Source organism: Carcharodon carcharias, chromosome 28 (genome assembly GCF_017639515.1).
Source record: "Carcharodon carcharias isolate sCarCar2 chromosome 28, sCarCar2.pri, whole genome shotgun sequence".
Taxonomy (NCBI): Eukaryota; Metazoa; Chordata; class Chondrichthyes; order Lamniformes; family Lamnidae; genus Carcharodon; species Carcharodon carcharias.
In genome coordinates this window covers 18301415-18318115 of record NC_054494.1, presented here as the reverse complement: position 1 = coordinate 18318115, position 16701 = coordinate 18301415, and the positions used below count along the sequence as shown (strand labels likewise).

The window sequence follows — 16701 nt, the reverse complement described above, 5'->3', positions numbered from 1 at the left end:
CTCTGGGTCCTTGCAGACAGATTTGAGGCTTACAGGCTGGAGGCTTTAGATCCTAGAATCCCTCCCCCTTTTACCAAAGTCTTCTACTTTTATACATATTTGCCTCTTTGAATGTAAATTCTCATTGTTCTAGGTTTCTTTAAACTTTAAATCTTCTAACCATAAACCCTTTCATCATACCCACTTTATTAGTAAGCTTAACAAAATAAACACTGTTCCTGAGCATCACCTGGTTAGGTGTAATATTTCACGTGCTCTTTTGAATGGTCTATTTAAAAATTCAGATTGCCCCCATTACACCTCATCTTCAATTTCCCTATGTTTATTAAATTACCATTTCAAACCTACTCTTTTATACTGCAAAACCTCTAGACCAGCTGGCTTTAATCCAATTAAGACACACATACACCACTAAACTCTATTATAAAATGATTTCCAATAACATTATAGATATTATATCTTCTTGACAATTATTATTAAAGTTAAGGTGTGCCTCAGTTCTGAACTTTAAATCAGCACCAGCAAAACCCCCATTGTCAACTTACCTTTGTGGAGTCCTGTAGAACAATGGACACTGGTGACTCTTGTGGCACAATTGGCATTGGGATCCTCCAGAATGACCACTGGCATTGGCCCCTCTCTTCCCATTTTGCTTATCTTTTTAACCAGCTTTATCTCCTTTTGTTTACCTTCTATCCTGTACTGGGCTAGACCTTTACTTTGATTTGCACTTTCCCTCCAATACTTGAGAGTTGATGGGTTTGTATCTGTTCCCACCACCACACCCCCCTGTCACCACCCACGCCCCCCCCCCCACTCCCCAAACCCACCACTTTAACCAAGGAAAGGGCACTTTCACCCAACTGAAGGATAGACCTAAGGTCCACGTGTATCAGTTGTCCTGTATTTCCTGAGCATCACATGATTATTCAAGTCCAGTCCAATGTTACAATTCAACCATGGCTTGAAGGGTGTCTTAAATTCTTCTTTCATCCCTTCAGCACAGAACACTCATAATCTGGTCGATTAATTTGAATGTGGGGAAGTGGCTTGGAAGCAAAAATTCAATTATTATTAAAGGAATCATCCAGCTTTGTGTAGCTGCTGCTTTAGTTATTATCTGAGGTCGGTTAAATGTTCCAATAAACCACACCCTCTCCGCTCCCAACCTTGTGCCCTTTGTGAAGAACTGTACAGTCTGAGATAATGTGCTGTGTGCCCCAGTCTGCCAGTTAAGCTGTATTCTGGGAAAAGAGATGTAAACTCTGCCCTTTCCAGCATTCCAGCTATTCCCGCTTACACAGTTAACAGTAATAATGGGGTACTTAGGATATCAATCAGCACAAGTACATAAAGGCCATTTGACTGCTGAAGAATTGATTGATGGAGACTGCTTGTAATTGCTGGCAGCTGCCTAACCCTCCCACTGACACTGCTATTAATGAATTAGTGGAAATCTAATTAATGGGCCAAGATGATGGCCAGCATTTTATTTACTTACCTTACGTGATTTGCATTGTTCACATTCTTTATAGTTTTTTACGACAGAAAAAAATGAGCTTCTCTGCAAACCGAAATGTTCCATGTTATTCTCATCACGTTAAAATAGTTTCTATATTATGAATACAGATATATGCCGCTCGCTCTCTCTCGCTCTCTCTCGCTCTCTCTCGCTCTCTCTCGCTCTCTCGCTCTCTCTCGCTCTCTCTCGCTCTCGCTCTCGCTCTCGCTCTCGCTCTCGCTCTCGCTCTCGCTCTCGCTCTCGCTCTCGCTCTCGCTCGCTCTCGCTCGCTCTTTCGCTCGCTCTTTCGCTCGCTCTTTCGCTCGCTCTTTCGCTCGCTCTTTCGCTCGCTCTTTCGCTCGCTCTTTCGCTCGCTCTCCCGCGCTCTCCCGCGCTCTCCCGCGCTCTCCCGCGCTCTCCCGCGCTCGCTCTCCCGCGCTCGCTCTCCCGCGCTCGCTCTCCCGCGCTCGCTCTCCCGCGCTCGCTCTCCCGCGCTCGCTCTCCCGCGCTCGCTCTCCCGCGCTCGCTCTCCCGCGCTCGCTCTCCCGCGCTCGCTCTCCCGCTCTCCCGCGCTCGCTCTCCCGCTCTCCCGCGCTCACTCTCCCGCTCTCCCGCGCTCGCTCTCCCGCGCTCACTCTCCCTATAGATAACAGATAAATTAAGGCCTGACAATCTTTTGATGTGAGCCTTAGTTCCTGCCCTTAGACTTTAGCAACTTTAAAGTTGTAGAAACTGCTAAACACTTCTATGCTTATAGCACAATCAGTAGAAACCAATTCACAATTAACCTACAAGTAGCCCAGTGCACTGGAAATGAAATATGACTGCATAAATTGGCTGGCAGTTCTACAGTCTCAGCAGTGCCACTGGGAGTGGTGGCCACTGCTGTGACTACAGGCAGTTCCATGACTCTTAAGTGCCGAAGCCAGGGTGGAGGTAAGCGCAGAGTGTCGTGGCGGGGATGGGAGGGAAGGCCCCGGGGCTGGTAGACAGGTGAGTGAGGGTCTTGATGTAGAGGCCAGGGGAAGGGGCTGACCTTGGGTGGGAGGATGATCAGGAAGGTGGACCATTGATGGAGGGCCCCCTTCCTCCTTCTTGGCAAGTAGCTGATGATTCCTCTAAATATGCAAGTGGTGGTACTTCACATGCTTAACTATGCACGTTCAAGAGAAGCTGTCAGCTGAAGTGTTGTACTCCAAAATGGTGGTGCTGGCATCAAGTCAGCGTTACATGCTAATTGATGCCATAATCTGCTTGCTCTGCATACTTCCAGCTGATGTTAGGTGTGCCCATGCTAACTCCTTCACCAATATGGCATCCAACATGATTCACAGCAGGAGCGTGCATGTGCTGAGCGGGTGCCATCTTGGTCACCGAACAGCACTCATAGCACCAAGGCAACAATTGGGCACTACTGAGTCCAATGTTGTGCTCAGAATGACTTGACTTTATCTGTTGTGGGTTTGCTACAATGCAAGTGATGCCACTTCTCTGGTGAGGCACAGGGTGAGATGTCATTTTTGTAAAGCTAATAGCACTTCACAGATAATTTCTGAGTTTAACCTCCCACCTGCCCTTGTCCAAAGCTGTGGCATGTGCACATAAAGAATAGCCTCACCGATATTTTGGGCAGCAAATTTTAGTCCCATGTGTTACCTAGTCTCGTATCTATCTTGCCCTAGTGACCATTGAGTTTTGGCATACTATACAAACTGGAATGACATCATAACCATACTGTACTCAACATTTGCTTTCTCTAGTTTTCCAATACTGATCACTAGTTAACAACTTTCTCTATATAGCCCCCTAGAGTCACCCTAGTCAAATGATCTAACTCTGCAGGAACCAGGGTTTAAATTATGAGAAATCTCTAAACTGTGCACATGCACTTGGGTGCTACTATGTGCAACGGGGATTTTACATTTTTATTATTATTGACTGTCAGTTGATTAATTGTCATATTCAGTTTGGCTTATTACAGTAAATTCAGTGATTGCACAGTACTAACAAGGAGCCCTTGATGGGAGAATGGGATCGAGACAAAAATGTACCAGCGATTCTGTAACCCAGAAATGAATCCATTGGTCAAAAGCACCCAGTATTTAGATCATCTTAATTATCATGCACTATTCTGCAGGTTTTGAGTGATTTCCTCACTAGTGTATCCATTATTAAACACATTGTTATTCTCATCAGCACAATGATGAATTTTTAACATCCTGTAAGAGATGGATTACATATCATGGTTAGTTTGTTTGTATCCTTCAGCATCGATGTAAGATTTTTCAATCCACTACTGTAAGTTAAGGGTAGAAATTGGTGTGCCCTTGACCCTGTTTATCAGGGGTAAAGTAGGTGCCGTTTACACCAATTTATTCCGTCATGCGTCAGGCAATCCAGTCAGACATATAAAATATTTAAAATAGGGGCCTAACACCTATTAAAGGACCCTGTTTTGAAAATTTGTCAACTGCTGAAGGACTTTGAGTAATTCATTTTTTTTCTTATAAAGTAGCAGAAGTTACTGGAAATATTTAGCACATCAGAGTACATAGTTAGAATTTCATGGGTCTCCGCCTGAAAACCTGCCATGGCGGTGGTGGTGGTGGTGGTGGTTGGGGGGGGGGCTGTGGCGGGGGCTGTAAAATTACCTGGGTGCCTGCGCCCAGCATGTCCACAATTTTACAGGCAGCGCGCGAGGCCTAGGGTGCCCCCTCCCATCCCCTCCCTGACATCCCCTCCCCGCCCCCTGTATTTACCTCCATCCTGGTTCTGACACTTAGATTCATGGGACTGCCTGTAGTCCCAGCAGTGGCCAGTGCTCCCGGTGGCACCGTTGGGACAGCAGAACTGCTAATGAATTCATTTCTGGGTTACAGAATTGCTGGTACATTTTTGTCTCGATCCCATTCTCCCATCAAGGGCTCCTTGTTAGTATTGTGCAATCAGGTTGGCCAGCAACCCTCCAAAGCGCTTCTTGCACCTGAGTGAGGGGTCGGTAGTCCTGCTTCCAGCCACTTAACACTTCTTGGAGGGTTAAATGGCTGTGGGCTGCCAACAGCGACATCGTTCACTGCCATCTCTTCTAATTAAATTCTACCCCATCTGTGGGCAGAGAAACAGAGAACATCCCGATGAAGGGTCGTCGACTTGAAACTTTAACCCTGTTTTCCTCTCCAGAGATGCTGCCAGGCCTGCTGAGTATTTACAGCATGTTCTGTTTTTATTTCAGATATACAGCATCCGCCATATTGTGTTTTTTGAGTTTTTCAACCTTCCTGAGGAGCCAGGAGGTAATGAGGGCCTGAGTCTCACTTCCCTTTCACCAGTGAACAGCCTGGTAACTCTAAGCCTGCATTTCAGCTCACCATTCTAATTTCAATGAAACCTGAGGCTAAATTTTGACTGGCCCATCTCCTTTTGAAGCAGGGATCAACCTCTTTGTTCAGTTCCCTGCCTTCCTGGCTGAAGCTATTCATTTTTCAATGTCCGCCTCTGTGGACATTTCTCACTTGAACAGTAGAGTATGTCGAGGGCTTTGAGACTTGACAGTCGAGTCCCTTCCTATGACTCTATCTCAGTCTCGACCAAACCATTTCAGATAGGATCCACTGTCCAATTGATATGTTGATGATGAGAGGAGGCAATTATTTCCCTAAAAATGTGAAATAAAAAGGGCAAAGGGATAAAAAGAATCTCAAAATTTGGCCCAGACGCCAAGACCATCCCTAAGATCTCAACAGACCTACATGGAATATGTCTACAAACTCATAGCCACTCAACTTCTCCAAGTCCAACAATATGTCAACCTTGTAAAATCCCTCTTTTATATAAATAGAAGCTTTGATATCCTTTGGTTTAACTGAATCATAGGAATATTACCAATATCCTGACTCCTCCTAAACAATATTGTTTCCAGTCTGTGCATAAACTGATGACTTGTACATACGGACATATGAGTTAGGCGCAGAGGTAGGCCATTTGGCCCTTCGAGCCTGCTCCACCATGCAATAAGATCATGGCTGAACTGATCATGGCCTCAACTCCACATACTGCCTACCCTGATAACCTTTGACTCCCATATCAGTCAATAACCTATCCACCTTGGCCTTAAAAGCATTCATTGACCCCGCCTTCACCGTTCTCTGGGGAAGAAAGTTCCAAAGACCCACAGCTCTCCCAGAGAAAAAGTTACCTCCCATCTCCATCACAAATGGGTGACTACCCCCACCCCCCCCCCCCCCCCCCCCCCCCCCACCACCACGCTCAAACATGTGTGACATGCGGAAACATGGCCTCAGCATCCACCCTGCCAAGTCCCCTCAGGACCCCACATGCTTCAACAAGACCAAACTCCAAAGGATACAAGCCCAGCCTATCCAATTCCTTCCCCCGTTCGATAACCCCAGTGGCAGATTGGCCTTCAGGTACCATGTGACGAGTTTGTAGATGTAATCTTTCCGAATAAAAAAAACACCTTCCTTCCTTTTACATTTACCCATTTCATTTCCTTTCTATATTTTGGTTCACCCCCCCCTCCCCATCATTAAATCTCTGCACCCTATAATTTACATCCACAGTATGTTCCAACAAAGGTAAGCAGCTCGGTACATAAGAACCAGACTGTAGAAAACAGCATTGTGAGGCCTAGTTATTAAAAGGAATTTAAAACCAGTCAGACCAAGAAAGCTACGAGCAGTTCTGTTCCTTGAATGGGAAAGACACAGAGCTATGTGCTTGAGAGAGACAGATAGCTTATTATGTTCTTTCTAACCATTATTGCCTAGTGGGAAAATCGTGATGTGCATTCTTTGACTACATTAACAAATAATGCTTCTGTTCTATATTTCAGTCCCAACAAGAGCCGCATCAAATAAAAGAAGGTTTCTGAGGAAACAGGATACAAAGTCCATTCTGGTAAGCAGCTCCTGGATATTTCTTATCATTTTAGCCATGTTTTAAAAGTTACCTCAATAAATTAACGGGGCTGGGGGGGTGGAGAGGTGCTCATTTTAGTAATGTTGGAGAAGGAAGAATGGGCTGATTCTGGATTTGCACCCTCCCTGCAAAGATCATCGTACATAGTGTTGTAATGAGCCTTTAAGAGATAGCAGCATGCCATCATTTTAAGGGGAGTGTGTCCTGTGATTGGCCTGGATCACATGGTTCACTTCCCTTAAGGTGATTGCATGCTACCACCCCTTAAAGGCATATTACAACGTGCAGGCCTAATTTGCCTCCTTATGGGGTATCTGTCAGCCCTCAGTTGTCCAAAACCTCCAAGTTACCCTGAATCACATGCATTGCTAGTTCTACATGGATGCCTTATTAACCCAAACCATTTCTTTTACTTTGTTTCTATTCATGATAATTTTATCCCAGGAAGCTGTTGTATAACCGTATTATATTATTATAACCGTAAGTCTTTAACACCTATTCAATTGACAGAGTGAAAAAAAGTGAGGGGGAGCGATTTCTCTCATTGTGCAGAACAGATTATATTAATCCTGCAAATCTCTTTTAAAACCAAAGTATTGCTGCTAAATTTCAGTGTGCACCTAACACAATGGCTCACTGGATCAGATAGAAGGACTTTGTTGGAGCCTTCAGGAATTTAAGATTAATCTCTTGGACACTGCTCTTGGAAAAATCCTAGGGGATTTAAAAAAAAAATGATGCTTTTTTAATTTGTTTTCTTTGAAGACTTGTTTACTAGTTATTTGAACACTCGAGATAGGAGAAAAGGCTGCTTGATTGGACAGGAAGTCATGTGATGAAATCTCGAGGAACGTGTCCCCCAGAGTTGGCAACCTTATCAGTTGCTTGTTTTTCATTCTAGTCTCTTTTGCTTCTATTTTATTTATTGCATGCATTTTACATCAATATCTGCCAGTCCCTGCAGTATCTATTTTAGATATTTAGATTGTCAAAGCAGTGAGCCTACACAGAATCTGGGCTGCTATCGCTTCACTTACAATTTACTCATCATAGGCTTGCTAATTTTATTGTGTCGTTATTGCTTTCTAAGATTCAATTATTTATTTAGTGCTCTTTGGCTTTATTGAATTATAGTTACTATCAGACCATCATAAAAATGTATGAAAACCACATATCAACCCAACGTGCAGGGTGACCCATATTCCAGAATGTCGCATTATTTTTCATATCCACTCATAATAAGATGAGGAATAAATAGATAATCTACAATAGAACACAATGCAATTTTCTGATAATTCAATAAAACACCAGGAGAATGTGATTTCATAACTTGATGTGCTAAAATTTGCATGAGTTGGGTTTACTGGGACTATTTTAGGAGCAGTTGTAAAGGGCCATAAAAGAACCTAGCGTGGTGGAATCAGAATAAAATAAACAGTAATTAAATGAGAGAGCAGGATTTAACACACGCACTTTGAGCATGGCTGGTGAAGAAAAATATTTAACTTCGATCACATCACCGACACAAAATGGCTGAAGTATTACAGTTGCTGCTTCGACAATATTGCATTATTATTGCCTTAATTCACTTACTGGCTATTGTGTTTAATGAAGATCTTTTATTACAGCTCAAGTTCTGTTCTTTTAAATTAACTTGTGTTTGTAAATCAATTTATTCTTCCCTCGGTGTTTTGTTGACGTCCTTATTGAGTTACGTGCATACTTGATTCTGCCAAATATAATGCAAATTGCGAAAGGGTGCGGGTCATTCTGAAAATGATGGTAGCATTGCAGTCGGAACAATGCACAGATGTGTAGCACTTGGCAAATGTTGGCTTTGGCCTATATAGGGTTACATGTGGGTTTACATCGTTTTCCCAAGGGATTTTCAAAGGCTCTATTTAAGGCCGGGCTTTTCCAGTCTCATTAGTAGTGGGCATCATCATGGGCTGATGGGAAAATTTGGAGAGCGGCCAAAGGTCAGTTGACTTTTGGCTGCTCTCCAAATTTTTCCTTCCCATCTGTGATGATACCCACTGCTGACGGGAGCGGAAAATCCCGCCTTAAATGTCTCCCGCCTCATAACTTGCTGGCACAACTTTCCTATTTCCTCACATACATATATTGTAGTTATAATTTACCCTATGCCATCGAGCTTGCAATGTTACATTGTATCTGTACTGACAGTCATAAATAGCTGTGGGTGTAGAAAGCAGGTCATTGGAAAGTGATCAGTTCCACAATGCTCAACCACTGTCATCATCTGCCGTCTCTTGATTCGAACAGCTATAGAGGGCCGTGAGTTTCTGCCTTAGATCTTCATGCGACTGAACAGACCGATTCTCGACCCACATACCTTTGGGCACACAGTGCAGGACATCTCACATGGTAGTGGGAACCATGCGTGCAGGTTGCTTCCTTTTATTCCCTTCTCTGCCGCCACTCTGCCTCATCGTGACTCAAGAGTGTGATGCAATTCAATGGGCAAGTTGCCACCATTCTGAACAATTCGAGCAAGCTCCTCCCAGTCATTAATGTCCACGCTGCCGAGCTTCACGTAGAGTTTGAGTGTCTTTGAAGCGTGTTCTTTGTTCCCCCCTGGAACGTTGGCCATTTGAGAGTTGGGAAAACAGGATCTGGGGAAGATGGTTTTCAGCCGTCCGAACGCAGTGTCCCACTGAAGTTGATTTTGCAGGAGCTTTGCCTGAATACTTGGAGAGCTGGTTTCAAGAAGTGTTTGTTTGACAGCCCCTCCCATTGAGTTAAATATAGCAAAAAGGAAATCAGGCAATAATCAAAATGTTTTAGGTTTTGAAATGGCTCCACTGGTTATTTAACTGCATGTTCACACATCGTAGGCAATTAGGGAAGGGAGAAAATGTTGGCCTTGCTGGTGACGCCCACATCTCAAGAACATATCAAGAAAAAGAGCAAAATTATCCTTCCTTTACATTGGGATAAAAAAAAATTGCATCCTAGGTAATTATTTTTGTCACTTAGTAATTCCTAAAGTAATTTAGTTCCCCTCCGATCCTGGTAATCACATGATGCAACAATAAAGAAGTTAATGACTAATCATAGCAATCAGCCTCTAGATCATCAGCCAATCAACATATCCACATCTCGCCATTCCTTCTGTTGCCATGGTACCTGCATTTCATGGTGTGTGGGGAGAGGAGGCAGAGATTCAATGATGGAATGCCAACTCAATGCTAATCACTGAGGAGATACACCCAACAGTATTGCCAATCAGCACCATATCCATGAACGAATGGATTGTTGTTATCACGTATTAGAACTCTTGACTTACTTTAAATTTGGATGCAACGGACCTCTTCGATCCAAGTGAGGAAAAGTGATGAGAATTTTATGTTGGACTAGTGAGAAAATAGCTCTGGTCTGTGCTACATTATGATCTTTTTTTAATATCCAAATGCCCAATATTTGACACACTTCAATATATTTATTATAATTTGTGTTTTCCAAAGAGAGATGTTTTGAAGGATTGATACCAACATATAGTATATCACTCATCATCTGTAGCTTTCCTCTACATTCATGTGAGATTGCTCCAAAATAGCTTCATATCAGTTGAAAATATCCTCATCTGTAAGACTTGAGGAGTGAGATCTTAACTCACTCAAAACTCATTCCTTTAGACAGTTTTTTTATCAGGCCTCTAGTGTTTCTTCTCACTTCAGTTGACATAGTTAATGGTATATCTTAGGCCAGAACTATCCCCACATCAGGTGGGCTCAGTGGGTGTGGTCATAGAGCCGACCGCCACCTGCGATCGGCTCTGCACCTCCATTTTACGCGAGCGGGCCAATTAACGCTCACCCAGTATAAGACACGAGCGGTAGCGCTCAGCGCTACCTGTGTGGGTGGGGGGAGGAGACAGAGTCTGGGCCAGCACTCTCTTACACATGCGCGTGAAAGAGCACTTCAGTCTCCCTGAGGCACAGAGCTGCCTCAGAGATTGAAGTGATTTGTAAAAACATTTTTACAGAAATTAAAAACTTAATGAGACAGGTCCCCTCGTGTGACTGTCATGTTTTTATTTTTCATACAAAATTTTTATTTAAGTAGTAAAAGCTTTAGGAAACCTCATCCCGCTCTTGGATGAGGTTTCCTAAAAACCGTGAAGGCCTTTTCGCCTGCCCTGCCAACCGTAAGATTGGACGGGCAGCGTAAACAATGACATTAATTAATTCGTTAACAGCCTTAATAGGCCTATCAGTTATCGGTGGGTGCGCAGCCGACTCCAGCGCGCGTCCACCGAACGAAACATCGCGAGACGGTGTGATGACATCGGGACACACGCCCGACATCATCGTGCACCAGCTTATATGTCGGGCCAGCCCCTGCATGCTGACTGAAAAATCTAGGCCTTAAAGTCTTAACTGAGATGGATATTACCACTTTGCACAGAGCTAACCAGTCATGAGACACTATTGTGAGGTGTTGGACATAGTTCAGTAAGTCTTATAAGGTATTTGTAGCCATAGGTAGTACAATAGTAAGTATTTATTAAGTACTGGAAACTATATACATCGGTACAGTAAATGTCCATGACAGGAGCTCTCTCCATGCTTGCTTCTACACACAGCTCTGTCCAACACTACATTGACCCCTAGGTGCGGGTCACATGTTTTCTGACATAACTGTGTGGGCAGTACTGTATTCAGTCCCACGTTAACCCTTTATGTGCCAGGCCCTTACACTACATACACCTGACTGGTAAATGACTTCTGGTTTGGCATAACATGGTTCTCAGTCACTTCTAACCGTTTCCTAGACTAGGTGAGCCTGTACTTACACCTGGTGAGATCCAGAATACTGACCTCTGTGAATTATCAGAGCATTTTGAGATGTATGTCGGATCTATGTTATCAAGCAGATGTAAGCGGGAATGAAGATTGGGAATGGTGATTTTTCCTAAAAGTAACAATAGCGATTAAAGTCAAACTGAAAGTTTAACTAATTATTTATGACCAATAACAACAGAACCATGCTCCCTTCAGTTCTAATAGTCTTATGTCAGCGCCAGCTCCTCAATATTTCTTGCAGTTTTGAAGTATGGCCATGATGGGATTAACCCAGGATTCTTAACACAATAAAAATGGGCTAGTGGTTATGCTATTGAACCAGCAATTGTGAGATCATGAGTTAAATCCTATCCTATTCTCCCAAATGGCAAATGATGCGAGATCAATTGCTAATTTTAAATCAGAGATTGATAGATTTTGTTAACCAAAGGTATTAAGGGTTATGGGGCAAAGGCGGGTACATGGAGTTAGGTTATAGATCAGCTTTGATCTGCTTGAATGGAGAAACAGGTTCAAGGGGCAAAATGGCCTCCTCCGGTTCCTATTTTCCTGTCAAGATGAAAAATTGAATTCAACAAATCAGGTAGTATCTGTAGCTGGCATCAGAACGTGTCCATGAAATCTGCCAGACTTTCGTAAAAACCCATCAGCTTCACTTGTGATGGTTCTCAAACTGGGGCCTGCACACCCCTGGGGCTTCCCAGAGGCTTTCCAAGGGGTCTGTAATGTGGGGTTGATCTTAGAGGTGGGCGATGTGGACAACTGTCCAGGGTGCCGTGGTCAAGAGTAAATGTATATATAGCAGCCAAGGTGTGCTCTACCATCCCTTTCTCCAGCTTTCACCCTGCTCTTTTTAGTCTAGTTCTCCCCGGAGTTCCTGTTTTCCCTTTACTTGGCTTCCACAGTGTTCCTGTTCTCACACTGCTGCCCAGTTGCTCTCCCCCAGCTTCAGCCCTCTGGCGGGGCTCTAGCCCTCTTGTAGCCTCGCGGGGCTCCGGCCATCTCCAGGTTCTTGCCAAGAATCAACCGACACTGTGGTGAGAAGCAGCACCATCTCACTGAAATCTGTAGGTAAATACCTGTTTTTGTGAAAGCACTATTAAAACAATCTTCACATGCAGCACTTCATACCATAGGTATTATTTAGTATCACACTCTAGATGGGTCAGAGATTCCATGATTACTAATCCATTAGAAAAGGGGACCTTCAGTCAATAAAGTTTGAGAAAGTCTGATCCAATGCCCTTCACTGGACGGAGTCTACCCCAACTTATTTCACCTACAACTGATGCCCATGGAGCCTAGAGCTGCTACCACCCATGTCCCAAAAACACATTTAACAAATGGCACTGAGAAAATGAAGGAACAGATCTCTCTCAAGAACGCAGAGCAGAGCGTGGCTTGCTACTCTGTTCAGGTGTTGGTTCAATATTCTCAAACGGCTGGAACTAGTTTGTATGTTCTTAGATTCTTCCTCAGAACTAAAGAGTCATGTTCAACTCAAAAGGTTAACTCTGTTTTTCTCTCTTCACAGATGCTGCCAGACCTGCTGAGTTTTTCCAGCACTTAGTTTATGTTTCAGATTTACAGCAGCCGCAGTATTTATTTTAGAGAGTGTTTGTGGCCTATCATGGAATTTTCTGATATTATTTTCAGTTGCTTTGAGTAGGAGGGGATCGAAAAGCATCCAGGTCATATTTTCCTAGCATAGCTTTTCAATTACCATAGTTAACTCATGAAGCATATATGGCATTTATTAAAAAACAATTAAAGTTAAATGCTTCCGTGTACATTCTCACTCAGCAAAACATGCAGCCATACCCACATCATTCTGATGTTATTTTTTTGCTTTCTGATGTGCTCTTGAAATTCTCTACCTTATGATGGAACATTGAGATGGTTAAACCAAATAGCCACACTCATTTTTTAAGAAGCTTAATGCAGAGTCAAAGCTCAGAGTACAGAACAGCACCAACAGCAACTTGCATTTACGTAACACCTTCTCATTCGTAAAACATCCCAAGGCCCCTTACTGGGGTGTAATCAATAAAGAGACCAAACCATGTAGGGCAGATGACCCAAATGTGCTAGATGTCCAAATTGGAGGAGTGCAGAGATCCTTAGTGGGGGTGGCAGAGCTGGATGGGGTGACAGGGGCAAACATAGGGAGGGAAGAGATTTGGAAACAAAGACGTGAATATTAAAAACGAAGGTTGCCAAACACCACTCAGTTTTAAAATAGGAACAGAGATGACAAACGGTTAAGTGGTTCCAAACGTGAGTTTTCAAAGCCTGGAGGTTGTAGGGGAGTGAAAGAGGAATCACAGAGATAGGAAGATCCGTAATTTTGAAGTTCTAAAAAGGAATAGGTCGGAATTGGAGATGATGCGAGAGTCTTGCTTTCGGCCCTGGAGCTGATTTGTGTTGCAAAACAATGTAATATTCTCATAAACATTGCTAAGAACTAATGGATTCTTCCAGTTGACAGGTACTGTGACACCACTGAGGAACACGGGCTCCCAGCATCCAAAAACATTCCAATATTGTCAGCTGCCACTTTAATAGTGATGCTTTGATTTACAGTCTTCAACACTATTTCATAGAAGCTCATTTTCGAAAAGATGATGCAACAAACTTTGTCGTTTCAAGTGACATATTCGAGCAGAAAAATAGGTTGTGCGAACCAGCTCGAATCCATTTAAAAATACTAAGTCTGGAACCTTTCATAATACCTCTGCCTATTTGAGAGTGGCGGTCGGGGGGGTGGGGGCGGCGGGGGGGATTCACATAGAATAAAGCGATGCCACTTTCTGGCCCAGCTCCTTCTCTCAGCCAGGCCCACCTAAAATCCCCTGAGGAATCTAAAGTCCGGGAGATATCTTTACTTTTTCTTTGGGGCTGCCTGTAGTCCCAGCAGTGGCCATCACTGTCTCCTGGTGCTTCTGGGACTACAGAGCTGCCAGCCTATCAGATTAGCCAGCAGCTCGAAAGGCTGGAGCTTCCTGTACCTGAAGGGTGGAAGTCCCACTCTGATCCGGTTGTATTATTGCTGCAGGGCAACCAGATTACAAGTCAGCCAGTTGCCAAACAATGTTTTTAGATCCAGGGGACAAGCAATCCATCCCACCTCCTTATCTTCTGACCATCAACCACAAGGAACAGCATTTGGAGATTAGTAAAATTAGTTGAGTCATTAATGCGGCTCTTTGTAATAAAGTTTGTTCAGGCTGCTGATGGTCAAGTGTAGAAAAGGAGCTGAAGACTAGCTTTCAGTTCAATTAGTCTTCGTTATTCAAATCAAACTTTAAGCCGAAGATTGAAGGCTGATCTCCATTGGCTGGTGAACTTGACCATTTCTGTCACTAAGATGAAACACAAACCTGATCTTTGTTTAAAAAAAATGTTACTACCAGATCAAATATGTAGCTTGTATGTAGAAGAACAGAACTCAACCCCAGAGTGGAGATTATCTTGTGATCTCTTAACTCACTAACCAAATTTCTGCCTGTTGTTCTAACCTGTCAATGGTTAACCCCCCTGTTAAAATAGCATAACAGAATTTGGTTCGTGTGTTAAATCAATAATTTACCAAGTTCACATTACTGGAGAGATTTTCACCTATCAATTGCACTATCCATTATGCCACCTTATCAAACACCATTGGCTGCATTATCTTATTCTCCACTCTCTTGGCTAATATGATTTTAACAAATCCAAGTTCGCTGTCATTCATTAACCCACATTTCACTAAGTGACAATAAATTTTGTCCCAGATTATGATCTCTAAAAGTTTCCCCACCACCAACAAGGAGCTGACTGAACTCCAGTAACCTGGTTTATCTCTCTCTCTGTTTTTGAACAAGGGAGTGACATTTGCAATTCTCCAATCCCCTGGCACCCCTTCCATACCAAAGGAGGATTGGAAGATTGTGGCCAAGGATGCAACTCACCTGGGCTGGGTGTCTTTTCTACTTTGAGCATCGCCAACCTTTTAAGTACCTCCTCTTTGTCTATTTTTTTTAATCCTATTCAATTTCTCTACTATTCATTCTTTACTGTGTCATCAGTAGCATCTTCAGACAAAAAATTTGTTTAGTACCTCAGCCATGCTGTCTGACTTTGTAAGGTGATCTTTTTGGTCTCTAACCAATCCACCGCTTTTTGACTAACCTTTTACTCTTTATACGTTTATAAAAGACTTTAGTGATCACTTTTATGTTGCCCATTACTCTTTTCTCACATAGGTTCTTAACCCATAAAGGAAATGAGGGGTTCCCCTGCATTCTGCTAGATACTGGCGCCTATCATAAGCATTCTTTCATTTGAATCACAATTTCCTTAGTTATCTAGGGAGCTCTAAGTGTTCCGCCTCCTGGGAATGTGTTTAGTCTGTACCTAACCTGACTCCTCCATGAAGGAGCCACAGCTTCGTCTGAATTGGATAAGGCTTCCTCGCTGTATTAAGCTGGAGTCTTGGGCCACATGCTCCCACAATTGTGTTTTGCCTTGTCATTTAATCAGCTAGCTTTTCAGTGGGGTGGAGCTGCTGACAAAGCACGTCAGTATTCTCACCAAGAAACAGACGGTTCCCAAATACTGTAATTACTGTAATCACCTCCAGATCTTTGCAGCTTGGTATTAGCATCGTCTGAGCTGAGGTAGGATATTTTTGTTTAGCTGAGAAATATGAGAGTTGAAAGACAAACTGAGTCTGATGAACCTTCCCCAGGTGCAATCTCAAATACTATTTGTCGACGTGTCCCTTTGTGGACTTTGGAATTATTTCAGGCTACCTGCACTTAAAACAACATTCCAGCATCATCAGCTCACCACCACCTTCTCAAGGGCAATTAGAAATTGGCAATAAATACTGGCCCAGCCAGCAACGCCCACATCCTATAAATGAATTTTTTTAAAAAGACGACAACTCTGGGAGATTGTTCAAGTGACATCTTTTCAAATTGCAAGTCCTGCACGCTAGAATGTGGTAAATCAGGAAGCTACATCTGTTCGAGGGAAAACAGCTTGTTTTGGGAGCTCACATTTTTGCTCTGCATTGACCTAGCAAAACCTCACTTATACAAGGATGGTGCTAGAATTGAGAAAGTTCATCTATGTGGCCTGTCTGTACATGCTGGGACTGTTTTCTCTAGAAGAGAGAAGACTTGGAGATGACCTGACAGAGCTCTTTAACACCATGCAGGGATTCAGTAGGGTAGAGGGGAGGGAGTCCAAAACCAACTGTAAACATAAGACAGTCACTGATAAATCCAGTAGGGAATTCAGGAGAAACATCTTTATCCCGAGAGTGGTGAGATTGTGGAACTTGCTGCCACGTTGTGGCAAATAGCATGGATGCAGTTAAGGGAATGCTATGAGGGAGAAAGCAATTGGTAGGGTTAAGCGATGTAAAGTGGGAGGAGGTCTGTGTGA

General features: G+C 43.3%; 1 protein-coding gene across 3 annotated transcripts in view; it reads left to right on the top strand.

Annotated features, from left to right (window-relative positions):
* The window catches only part of vstm4a (V-set and transmembrane domain containing 4a), a 55569-nt gene that overhangs the window by 25354 nt on the left and 13514 nt on the right, over positions 1-16701 (top strand). For 2 of the 3 annotated variants that reach the window (XM_041176077.1, XM_041176076.1), the window contains exon 8: positions 6354-6418. In XM_041176077.1, coding sequence (XP_041032011.1) covers positions 6354-6418 — 65 coding nt within the window. Of the gene's footprint in view, positions 1-4733; positions 4795-6353; positions 6419-16701 lie in introns of those variants that run through there. The other variant, XM_041176078.1, reaches the window with a different exon arrangement.